This window comes from Equus asinus, chromosome 29 (genome assembly GCF_041296235.1).
Source record: "Equus asinus isolate D_3611 breed Donkey chromosome 29, EquAss-T2T_v2, whole genome shotgun sequence".
Lineage (NCBI taxonomy): Eukaryota > Metazoa > Chordata > Mammalia > Perissodactyla > Equidae > Equus > Equus asinus.
Window position 1 is genome coordinate 26,296,139 of NC_091818.1, and position 13,276 is coordinate 26,309,414.

Sequence of the window (13,276 nt, forward strand, 5' to 3'; positions counted from 1 at the left end):
GATTGTCACCTCATTTTCCAATACAATCATCGTAATAAAGTTTATACAAATACCTTTAGAATTGGCTTACACAGAACTAAAACAGTGTTAGTTAACTTCTGAACTTGTCCCTTGCTTTCCAATCACATTATTTTTTTATTCCCCAATATTGTGAATATAAGGGAACTTCACAAGAAACATGCATGTTCTGAGAAACTTACTTTTATAAAATGATCCATGTTAAATGCACTGGATCTCTATCTATTTAATACGTAAAACATAAAGAATCCTTTTGCTGTGTGACTGTTGCCGGCTCATTTATCTGATGTTGTCCAAGTGTGAATCGATAGGTATCAGAAAAGATACATATATTCTATACTTATTTCGAAACGTTCTCAAAATTGATATGCATCGTGAACTGCAAGGGAAATTCCTTACCTACTGTAAGCCACAGCACTAGCCTCAAGTTTTATGTAATGTTATATCAGTGTCATAAGTTTATCATAAGAACATTGTCTCTTTAGGTATAAACATTTTCATAAATAAATTTCCATCTAAATCCTCTCTCAAAAGTGAGTAAATTCCATGTAACAAGCCCTCTCTAACTTCCCTTTCCTGCTCCAAACATGCATTCTTTCCTTCTATAATTCGTTGACATCAAAATCCTTCCGTGACCTATAGCAACCAAACGGGTTTCCAGTATTTGTTCTCAAATAGTTAAAAAAAAAAATTGGGGAGATTGTTCAGACTGAAATATTTGGCTATGCCTCAGGGGAAAAAAAATAAAAGGCACTCTTAATCCATGGTTCTAACAACTTTGTTCTGATTTTTTTTCTTTTAAATTGCTGGTGCTGGCATGAACGAAATTTAGGATGATTCATCCAGTGAGAATTTGAGTGCTGGTGGAAAACGGAACAGAAAATCCAGGTGAGTTGAAGGAGAAAGAGATCAGGGACTTGTGAAGAAAACGTAGTCGGAAAAAGAAAAGAGAAATTCCATGAATGCAGGAAAACAACATAGCCGATTTGAACTCTAATTTTTCAAGCCTGCTACAGGCCGGTGACATACGACACCAGGATGCGAGAAAAGCTGAGGGTGAAAAGTTTCTAAGCTGACTATTAAATAGATGTAACTCACTGCCGAATGTGCCCATGTGGGATTTTAATTACTCAGACATCTGTTTAGTGAAGTGTACTACTAAATAGGGATCAAACACAGAGATCAAATTACGTGGGGAGGAGAGTGGAGATGACATTCATGACTCAGAAAGGAGAGCTATCGGCCGGGGGAAAATCAATCCGGCTTTACATTGCACCAACAGAGAAGCAATTATTTTAGATGCGGGGCTGGTTAGCATCCTAGGTCATGAATTTAATTAAATAACCCTCGAGTGGCAGAAAACAGAAGAAACCACTGTGTTTAACTGTCAGTAAGACACGCTGCAAATAAGTAGTCCACATTCCTCCTCTTTCCCTTCCCTCTTCCCACATAGATTTGCTGTAGTTTTCGTAAATTCACAACTCCCTTCCTCCTCCTAATTTAGCCTCTCCTTCCCAGTGGCACCCAATAAACTCGTCTAAATAGAAGGCTTGAAGCAGAGGCAGAATTTGCCTTCCACATTCTCACAATGAAATACTTAGGCAGATGGAGAAAAGGGGCAAGGATTAAGTCACCATTTACGCTCCTTTCTTGGGCTCCATAAAAAGGCTAGTAAGTCAGAGAAATATCCTAGGATCAAAGCGAAGACATGTGGCCCTCTTGTTGGCAGTGAGTTAGCACCTTGGAAGGTAAAGAAAAGAAGCTGAGGGAGAGAGACCCCAAAACAAGTGGTTGGGGCAAGAACTGTAGGAGAGATTCCTGAGCAGAGAGGAGGGCAAAGAGGAAGCATTCAGCTTTTGAAATGAATATTTAAAAGCCAACCTGACTCAGTGTGACCCCTGGCAGCCCTCTGCTGAGCTCTGGTCAACGGTCCGGTTGGCAGCCTCCTGTCCACAGCTGACTCTCGGCGGAAAGGTGATCATTTTGAGAGCCTTCACCTCAACTCCCCACTCAGCTTTCCTTCCCACATCCCACCATTTCCTTCAGCAGTACTGCCATTCTGCCAGCGTCCAACTTAGAAACACTGGTTTCCTCTAAAAAGCTTTTCTTCTCTTTGCAAACAATGGAAACCAACTGGAGGGAATTTAAGTAAATTTACTGGACAGACACTTGGGTATCTCGTGGAATCCAGGGAAGAGTTGAAGCCTTCCTCAGGAGAGCTGGCCCAGGACCTCAGAAGCAGAATTCCTTCTATGGGCTGCCATTAATGACCCAACTCCCAACTCCCAATCGTCCTACAGTGTGGGTTCATTTGAGACTGGTCCTTTTTGCCACCACGTTAAAGTCCCGAGGAGAACTACTTCCGGCACTGCTAACTGGAGTTGAGCGGACGCGGCTGATGGCACAGCCAGATTCCGATGCCGAGGATGAACAAAGTGGCAGCAGTCCTGGCAGAATGGGGCTTCAACAGAGCTGTTCTTGCTTGAGTGAGCCACACTTTCAGAATGTCTTGGCCAGAGTCCCCTCAAGGGTGCCAACAACCAGGATGGCTCATGGAACTCTGCAGCCTCCTTCGTTTGTTCGATAATTCTTTATTGATCTCCCGCTGAGCGCCAGGCAACTGTGCTAAGCTATATGCTGGATACAAAGATGAATGGTTCCTGCCCTCATGGCTTAAACTCAGACCTGTATTTCCTGTGTGCGCGACAATCTAAGGGCTTCTAAGAATAATTTTTCACATGCATACTGGTTTTCTTAATGCCCTCCCCTCACCCCCTTGGATGAGAAACCCAAGGATATTGCCTGAGCTGTGAGGCAATCTCATCGTTAAAGAGGTTAAGATTTTACTCCCCGTACTCAAAGAATTAGGCTACATCAGATGAGAAATGAAATGGCTTCACAGTTACCCACAGCCAAGTGTCACTTATTTTTATGATGTGAGTTGGAGAGTCTGATGTTGGCTGAGTGTGGAATTACTTTTTGAAAAGTAACTGATGTTTTCTTCTCTGAACCAAATAGATAACTGAGTGCAAGTTAATTTTTAAAAATTCCAGCCATTTCCCCTAACCTCAGGGGGGAGCACACTTTGGAAGACATTTATCAGCTAAGCTGCCCGAGGAAAGGCAAGAGCATTTAATTAGCCAGGGCTGCTAAGGCCACCAAGTCTGCCCAGGATTCTACGTGCCAAGTGTCTGGAACTTTGGTTTGGGTTTAGATCTGAGAAAATTTGACGTTGTGCTTTGGTTTGATTCCAATTTGAACTAGTCACCTAAGTGCTCTTAAATTCTTTTAGGTTCAACTTAACGTGTTAATTTTAAGATTTAGCAAATTATTAAAGTTCATTCTGGTTATGGCTTGAGGATTTAATTCAGTTCTTACCGGCCGTAAGGATTAGAATGTGTGACTAGAAAAGAGCAGCAGCAGGAGGACGGGTGTGTGGGCCCTTGGCTCTGAAGAGGGGATATGGGTGGCGCACTGGAGTATGTATTATAGTTCGCCCCTTGTGGTGCTCAGATCCACTTGCTATTTTTCTTTTTTTTTTTTTTTTGAGGAAGATTAACATCTTCCGCCAATCCTCCTCTTTTTTGCTGAGGAAGACTGGCCCTGAGCTAACATCCGTGCCCATTTTCCTCTACTTTATATGTGGGACGCCTGCCACAGCATGGCTTGATAAACGGTGCATGGATCTCTGTGCCCAGGATCTGAACCAGTGAACCCTGGGCCGCTGAAACAGAACGTGTGAACTTAACCGCTGTGCCACTGGGCTGGCCCCTCCACTTGCTTCTTATAGTAGGTTCTCCCACCTACTAACCAACAACCTCAGGATTCTGGTTGGCCTTTACTGCTGAAGAAACTTATGAGGTTAGTGGGAAATGGATCTCCAGCCTCAGTAACTGATACTTTAGTCCCTTCTCCACCACCCATTCTAGATTTGTCTCAGCCTCAGCTAGCAACCCTGCTGCTCTCAGCAGATTGCCTGGTGGAGTGACCCAGACCAGCATTCCAAGAGTTGTAGGCCCTGGTCACCATGCCCATCCCAGCCCATGGCTTCCATTCTTGTCTGTTTACTGTTAAAACTGCGCACGGGGGCATCAAGAGACCCCCATTGGATCATCTGTATGCCAAAAGCTCTTCCCTCCCTGCATTCTGTAACAGAGCCCTGGTTCCCCCTGATGACAGGTCAATGATCTCTGCTAGTATAGTGACTCCCTTTCTGCCGATCTCTTGGCATAAGGAGACTGAAGTGACTGAGTGGCAGCTATAACAGAAAGTACAATGGGACTCTATATCCAATGATGAAGTATCATCCCTCTGGGAACCAAGACCTCTTGACCCACGGAATCTAAAGTTTTGAGGACAGGAAGCACAAAGTCTCCACTGGGAAGTAGGCATGGCCTACTGTGGTTCCTGGACCCAGATAGCATTCCTATTTGGGACATAGCACCATATAATGGTTATTGATTTAGGGTGGCATCTCAACCTCACGGTGTATCATCTCTAAGCTGCAGCCTCAGGTGTGTCTTTAAGAGGCTGTTCCACCTTCCCATCAGGCCAGTGACTTAGAAGTGGTACAGTATGGGATGGGACCAGTGGACTCTGATCTAAGGCAGTGTAAGTGGATCTTACGTCAGTGGATCAAGCATTCTTAAGTCCTCAGATGGTGGCGCTGGCTGGGGCCCCGTGGATAGGAAAAGAAAACTCATACCCAGAATATATAACAGTCTTAGTCAAAATGGATTCCTGCCTCTTCTAGAGTAGAACAGGTCCAATGCAGTCAACTTACCTCCAAATGGTTGGTCGGTCTCCTTGAGGGATGGTGCTATACTGGGGAGTCGGTATTGGTTTTTGTGATTGACAGGTTGGACATTCGGCAGCAGCAGTAGCTAGATCAGCCTTGGTGAGTGGAAGTCCATGCTGTTGGGCCTATTCAGAGCCACCACCCCCACCACCATGGCTACTCCGTTCACGTGCTCATTTTACCGGTAGCCAATGAGAGAGGCTAACTGACAGCCATGACTGAGCCACGAACATTGTTTAATGCCCTTTTGGTAGAGGATGCTTAGATGTGCATTGACATGGGACGCAAAATTCTTCACACTTTGTGTCCATAGCTTATCCATGATATTCCAATATTTCTCCTTCCAAGCAGCTGACCAAACTGCCACCCCATTCATCACTGTCCCTGAGCCTGTGTATACTCTTACCTCAAGCTACTCTTCTTTCCACACAAAGTGGACACCAGGTAGGGTGCAGTGCAGTAGCATCTATTTTTGGCTTGCACTCTTATCTGTGAATGAAGGTTGGCCTTTTTTCTCTTCCATCAGCTGGCCATAAGGGACACCCCATGGAGGCATAGTTGTGAACACCATAGTTGTGAACACCAATGCATTAATGGTAGATGACATGGGGATCTGGGCCACCAGCTGGTACAACTCACTTGTGTCCTCTGGCCCTGCTCATGCCCAGTGCTCTATCTGCCACTTCCACTTTATGATGGATTACTACTGGCCCTCCCAACTTATGACTTGCTGGATCTGACAGAACCCAGCTCATGATAGCTATCTCTGGCTGCAGAGTTGCTTGATGTCCCATGGTCAGATGCTCCCATCTCAATCAAGGCCCGTTAGTCTGTAAGAACTTCTTTTTGAATGGTGCATAGTTCTTTACTACATTTGGTATGACCTTGCTCCAGAGTCCCAGGAGGCTGTGCTATGGTTCTCCTATTGGGATTATTAGTAACTCTACATGGCATCCTCTCCCAACACAGATTCCTCTAATACCATAGGGTCTGCTGAGTGATATGGCGGGGCTGCTTGTACTCGTGCCTAGACCTGCTGCAGAGCTGATCTTTTACCTTTGTCACTTAGTGAAAGGGTTGGAACAATATTCTCAAGTCCATGGGAAATAACCCCTGAATCCACTTACTGAGGTGTTTCAGACTCCATCCTCCTAGGGACCAGCTTCTCCTTCAGTCGATGGGCTCCAGATCTGAGAACTGACTTAGGTCTGAAAACTGGGCAACTGACTGTGGCTTTTTATTGGGGCAGCTGTCCTTAGCCTCCTGACCATCCATTCTTGATTTTTATTTTATAAATTGATGCCCTTATTGACTGCCTGTTTGTCTTGCCTCTAGGAACATTGAGTTCTATTACCATCTTCATAGCACTCTCTGGATTGGGTCCCTGGATGCCGCACCAATTTTGCAACTCATTGCAGTAATTGTACAAACCTTGCTTCTGACAGTTAAGTACTGTCACCTGGCCTCTATTATTTCAGGATTCTGTCATCCCTATTCAGGAGCCCAGTTCTGTAACAGCGTCTCCCCCAGTGAGCCCTGGCATACAGAAGGGCGCTGCCACAGAGGTTCTCAGTGATGGTGACCTCTTAGCGCATTTCTTATCACTTTGTAAATGTGTGTTCTCCGGGCCTTCTCTTGGAACAGAGTCAGCTGGTGTGTGTGTGGGAGGGAGTTCCATCCCCACATAGGGTATGCATTCTGGCATGCCCACCCCTCTAAGCCACTTGGTGTCTTCTTCCAGTCCACCATGGCAGTTGTGGCATTTCCACTTCCCTTAGTGTGGGCTGTTGCTTTCTCCAAGCCTTCAAGAGCATCTGGGGTCCTTGTTAGGGTGATAAATCCTATATCCTGGGAGAGTGTTCCCATTATCAATAAACTCTCCCTTATCCAACTTTAGTCAATCTTCTTCATGATCGTACTGCTAGGTATGAAAATGAGCCACATTTTCCCTATTGTGTGCAAAAAGGGACTCTATGGGTCCCTTCAATAAGGACTGTTTGGCTAGAAGAGAGGAAAACCTGTCATATCCCAGCCCAGGTTCTAGGACGAAGAAAAGTGACTGGAGCTCCAGCAGAGCCGCTTTCCAGAGACATGCCAGCTTGCAATAATGATATATTCTTGACCCAACAATGTATTCTTGACCCACTTTTAAAAATCAAGATTAAAGGACTATATGGATTATTCCGAAATATGCTTTGCTTTTGCGTATATAAAATAGGTCCTCTAATTTGGTCTTACATTCACTGTTTATAAATGCGAAAGTAATGGCTTAATTAGTATCTCTGCTAACTTAAATTGCAGGTTTTCTCGTAGAACATACTTTTCTGTGGGGGAAGTAGGAAGTGAGGGAAGCAGTAAACCCATATGTCTCCAGACTTTGTAACAAAATGCTGATTCTTTTATAGAGATTAACTTTGATTCCTTGATTTTTTTAAATGAATTGCTTCCTACAATAGCATTGTTTACCTAGAATTCTCTTCCAAACCCCATTTACAAAAATGAAAAGAAGAGTAGCAAATACAATCTATTGAGCACTTACATGTACAGTTGTGCAGGTTGTGTATTTTGCAAACGCACTGGCACATCTAAGGGGGCGCAGTTCACAGGGTAGACATCACGGATTTGCATATTTATTAAGGGGATTTTCCAGCAGATGGCAGTAAAGTGTCTTGCCCTAACAAAATCAGAATATTACAACAATTTCTGCCAGATGGAAGTAAAGTGTCTTGAGCCCTATGCACCTTTTTCTATTTACACAAAGATTTCATATAGACTAGTGGTGGCACTGCTTACTACATGCCAGGCCCTGTGCTCACTGTTTGCTTAATCCTCAGGATCCCAGGAAATGGGTGCTGTCAGTAGCTCGTGGAAGGCCACTGAGTCAGGGTGTAGTAGTTTGAGACTCTAACTCGGGTCTCCAACTCTAGAGCCTCTTCTGCGCTAAGCTGTGACAGTTCAGGAAACTAAGGCCTGGGGACTTGAAGAGACTTGACCGCAGAGAGACTTGCTGCCCTGCCGCTCCGGCCAGCCTGCCGCTAGTCCTACTGTGTGCTCACCACAATGCTGCGTGTGCCCGGGAACTGAAGAGAACAGGGCAGGTTTCACCCAGCTAAGAAAAAGGTGATGCTTGAGGGAGTGAAGAAAAAAAATGAGAATGATGACATTCTCTTTGGCATTTTAATTACACTTGTATGATTTAAACTGTACATGCTAAGGAAATTCAAAAAACAGAGAACTCGATACAGGTTACAATGTTCTCAAAGAGTTGGACTTCTTCATATACAAAATCCTTTAAGTCAACATTTGCCACCAGTAATGCATAAGCTCTACATTTTAGTATAAATGTTAGCCAGAGTGCATTACCACACATTCTATATACATGGGGAAAATTAGAGGCTTTATTTACTGTATAAATATCTATACCAAACCACCTGGCAAAATGATATAATATTCTTGATCCAATGTTGTAAAACCGATAAGCCATAAATAGCACTTGGTTTAAAATCTCTATAGCAAATACTAGTCAATCATTAATAAAAGGAGGCCATTTATAAATATTTTATATTGATCCCTAATTTATCACCAAGACCTTTTCCTAAACCCACTGAAATAAACCAAAAAAGTGAAAACTCTATCTTCCATGAAAAAAGCAAACTGCTATAACTTTCGCTTTTTATTTTAAAATAGTATAGCATGAATATACTTTTCTAAAAACTTTTCCATCTGTACAAAGGTTCAGAGAGGTATTTGGAATTATGTTAACTTCTGGGCTGTGAGATTTGGAGTGATGTTTTTGCCTTTTCTTTAAACTTTCATATACTGCCTAAATTTTTTAAAAGATAACTTACTGATTTTTACAAAAACAATAAAACTCACCATTATTTAAAGCAATGTCACTGAATACGTATCTAATTTTAAGGCCTACCCAGACCTCTTAAAAACAAAATTATTCATATCAGTAGAACAACATTGCATAGACAAATCAAATTTTAAAACTTCAAAGTCCCTTCACCCACTGGTAAATGCAATAGTTATAGTTAAGACTGTCATTTGATCCTTTTAATCTCTGAAACAGAACAGCTGCAAATTAATATTTTCTAGACAGTGAATTTTGTGGTAGAATAAGCCACAGTACACGCAGGCCGCCACACTTGCTAGCACCTAACTTCATCAAAGGGTTGGCAATTTGAAAACACAACAGACAAATCCTTCATTCTTTCAAGGTCAGTTTCTAAACTTGACGTCTTGGCTTGGAGACAGCCTCACCCAGGAATTTAAGGTCAGGGTTTATGAATTTAAGGAAAGGGTTAGTGATTTGAAAACACAACAGACAGATCCTCATTCTTTAAAGGTCAGTTTCTAAACTTGACATCTTGGATTCGAGATGGCCTCACCCAGGAATTTAAGGTCAGGGTTTATGTTAAGCAGGACTTCAAATCAAGTTTAGAAACAAGCAAATCTTTAATCCTGCCTTTAAGGGGGTAGTTTGAGAGGAAAAGGTTAGAAAAACAGGTCAACCTCCTATAACTATGAGGTTGTCATTTGCTTTTACATCCTAAATGAATATGCCTGTTTTGTGTTCAAGTGTCTTGTGCCTATTTTACTCCCTGTTATCTGGGCAAATGTGTTTATATTAGAAAACTCCATGAGGGCAGGAAATGTAGCTTTTCTTTATCATAAATCATCTGGTATAAACTCCACTTATCTAAGAGGATGGGGCCTGGTGTGCCCAACTGCTGGCCAAAATGTGTAATCTATCATCGACTGCTGGTTCGCACGGAATGGAACAGTTTACAAAACTGTTGCATGCAACATTGCAGATTATGTTCATAAGCTATTCATGGTTATTTTATGAGTAAGCTGAGCAAATATTATCACCCTTACTATTTAACAGATATGAGTAAAACCCAGATTTTCAACATCTCTTTTCAGGCACCACTGATATGCATCTATTTCCACAAAAGATGAACTGAATGGATAATAATAAGAGTCAACCAATAATGAGTTCAACAGATTTTATTCCTGAATTGAAGTCCTAAAAATAAATTGTTCACGTGAGCTAAATGAGCTATCCTAATGAGAGCTGAATTTTAAATAAACTGCAAGGGGAAGGGGAAACAGTGGACAGGGGTTGGTCTGCCCCGAGAATTGGAACTGACAAAATTCGAACCAGGGATGAAAATATCAAAGAATGCCCTCAAGGAAAGACAGTATTTTCGCTCTAGCACAAATAGAAAAGATTTTGTTATTTTTTAAAAAGTCTCATAATCGACTTCTCAAAAAATAAAGCTTCATTTTAAGTGTTTTATGTCAAGAAAAATTTCATAGTGTAAATTTTCCAAATCGCATATGATCACATTATAACACCCATCCAAACACTAAAATTTTATTCCTTGCTTAGTTTAATACTACTTGATAAGTACGAAATGATGTGTGAAGTGAAAAACTTCAAGTACAACATACAATGGCAAGAAATACATAGTAGGAAATTCACCATTCCCATAATATCTGGAGAGGTTTTATCCCAGATAGACAAGTTTCTGTCATTACCAACATGGTCACGTAGGAAAAACGGTTTAACGAAGAAAGATGAAACTGCTTTGCTTTTCTCAAATTGTTAAAAAGTTCATAAGAAAAGCTGGGCAGACAGGAAGGGGAGAAAGGAAAGCTACAGAATTGAGAATAAAAATCTCATTTTCTTATGCAATGAATCAAAGAAATTACTGCAAGGAAACAAAATAGGCCTAAGAAAGTATTAAAAAGTCAATTGCAAGCAATCTGAGACTGACATAAGGCAAAAAGAAATGGGACAATCTTGGGTATGGTGACGTTTAAAGAGACGCAACAAAGCTATGTACTGTTAGGAAATGATGACAGATGAATCCAGAAAACATCAAAAATAAATGGGTAGGTTGCTTTTGAGAAAAAAGAAACAAGAGTTTGAGAATGAAAGCTGGCCAGATTGGAAACACTGCGGCCGAGGGTCTCCCTGGTTATCACTCACGTCCTCTCCAGGCCTCCCAGGAGATCACTATAAGCAATGTCCCTTTAGATCAAAAGACACACATGCCAACTAATCAAGACGCCAAAGTCTAATCACATAGTCCCCAAGGTCAGAAACACGCTAGAAAGGAAAAACGAAAGGGACAATTCTAATGCTGTTTTTATGTAAAATTTTATTGAAACCGCCACTCACCCCCTTTCAGCTAAGTGAAAATGCATATAGAATGTGAGCCTGATGGTATTATTTTCCAATTATTCCTTAAATCCCTGAAAATGTGACTTTTGAAACTTGGGAAAGTGAAGCTAGGACGAGGGCGTACTGAGGACCCATCTGACATGCCTGCTTCCTTGTTTATCCAGGAGCAGTGCTAGACCACGAAACCCTTCAACGAAAACAGGAAGCATGTCTGCAGGAGTATAAAGCTTAATATTGACTTCTACCCTCGCCAGCCCCATGAAAGGTGAGGAATAGTTTAGGTAAGGTGAGAAAAGAGCTTAGAAAACTTGGGATGAAGAAGAGAGCTTCCTAAGTTCTTAGGAAAACCTGACAGGTTACCACAGATTCCATGTGTAGGTTAATGCATTATGTGACCAGCGTCAGATTCTCTTTCAAGTGTCCTGTATTCCTGTTATCAGTTTCCTCTTTCAACTGTTTCCTTCTATATCCTACTATGGAATTTGCAAGGCTAGTTTTCCTTGCCTATGCCTATGAGGAATTGGCCAAAATAACTAAGAATTTTTGAACACCATCTTTCATCTATATCTAATTGGAGGGATATGTGTGTGTGTGGTTTTTAATAGAACAATAACAAATGCCTTAAAACCCTTTAATGTCAAATTCTATGCAAATGACCATGAATAGTTCTTCACATATTCAAGTCACTAATTTTTAAAGTATTACATAAATTTAGAAAATATTATCCAAAGGTATTTCACATTGGAATGTACTGGAATGTACTTAGTTCAAATATTTAGAAAGAGCTTTAACAATTCTTATTCAAAAATAATCTGCTGTGAATTTGAGTATAATTTTGTTTAGTTAGCAAGTGGTTGGTAACTGTCCACTCTCTGCAGAAGGGTCTCTGAATATCCAGGGGAATAATACCTGAAAAAGAAAATTTTCTATTAGATACTTGTAAAAAGATTCAGCACAGAAGGCACAAAAGATTCAACATATTTATCTGAAATAATTCAGTGAGTGAAACCTCAAATACACCCTGAATAATTATGCTCCAGTAATGCTTTGTGTGTAAGGTTAGACAATTGAAAAAGAGAACGCTAGCTCACAAGACTGTGCTAGATAAACAGCAAACATTCAAGGGATGTCAATGCAACAGCAGAGAAGGGGTATTTTCAAAGCAAGGTACTTGAATCCAGTAATAGCATTTTATACAGAGATTTTGTTTTTATTGTGTCAAGTGACTGATGTAGCTTTGATGATCATAGCTTATAGTTTTTTTCACAAGTTAGAAAACACAGTCTATTATTACTAATCAACTCTGCATTCTGATTGCCTCAGGAATTATTCTCAATGTAGGTTTTAATCAGATCTGGTCACCCATAAAAACAAAAATTTCTGGGGGTATAATTCACACTAAAGAACTATTTAATAAATGGTTTACAAGTATTCCAGCATACAAACCTAGGAAATTAATCTTTTTCATTGGTTCTTGGGCATTTATAGTACTATATATTTATAAATTGAACATTTTATAAACGATGTAATATAAAAGTATTAAACACATTGATTAATGCATTGTAGGATGTTCACATACCATGTGAAATATTTACATTCATATAAAAGTATGTCAAATAAAATTTGGCAGACATTCTAGAATAAATGGATAAAAAAAATCTAAGTAAGTGTAGAATGGCTGTAATCACCAAGACAAAAAAGAACAAGTGCTGCAGAGGGTGCGGGGAAGGGCCTCACACTGCGGGGGAGTGCACACTGCTGCAGCCACTGCCGAAAACACTGTGGAGATGCCTCAAAAACTAAAACTAGAAACACCACACGACCCAGCCATCCCACTACTGGGTATCTATCCAAACAACTTGAAATCAGCTATTCAAAGAGACTTATGCACCCCTACGTTCATCGCAGCATCATTCACAACAGCCAAGACATGGAAGCAACCCAAGTGCCCATTGACTGACGATTGGATAAAGATGTGGTGCATATGTATGTATGTATATATATACATACGTATACACAATGGAATACCACTCAGCCATAAACAAGACAAAATCGTCCCATTCACAACCACATAGATGGACCTTGAGAGTATTATGTTAAGTGAAATAACCCAGACAGAAAAAGACAAACACTGTACGATTTCCCTCACATGTGGAAGATAAACACACAGACAAGGAGAACTGTTTAGTGGTTACCAGGGGGAAGGGAGTGGGGGGTGGGCACAAAGGGTGAAGGGGCGCATTTATATGGTAACTGACAAA

The 13,276-nt window shown here is 41.1% G+C and overlaps 1 protein-coding gene across 6 annotated transcripts in view; it reads right to left on the reverse strand.

The window, feature by feature from the left end:
- Positions 1–11,632: 11,632 nt before the first annotated feature.
- Positions 11,633–13,276, reverse strand: part of SPAG6 (sperm associated antigen 6) — a 65,951-nt gene continuing 64,307 nt past the window's right edge. For 5 of the 6 annotated variants that reach the window (XM_070500950.1, XM_044762297.2, XM_070500948.1 and 2 more), the window contains one exon: positions 11,633–11,924. In XM_070500950.1, coding sequence (XP_070357051.1) covers positions 11,855–11,924 — 70 coding nt within the window. In that variant the 3' untranslated portion in view covers positions 11,633–11,854. The remainder of the gene's footprint in view (positions 11,925–13,276) is intronic. The other variant, XM_044762299.2, reaches the window with a different exon arrangement.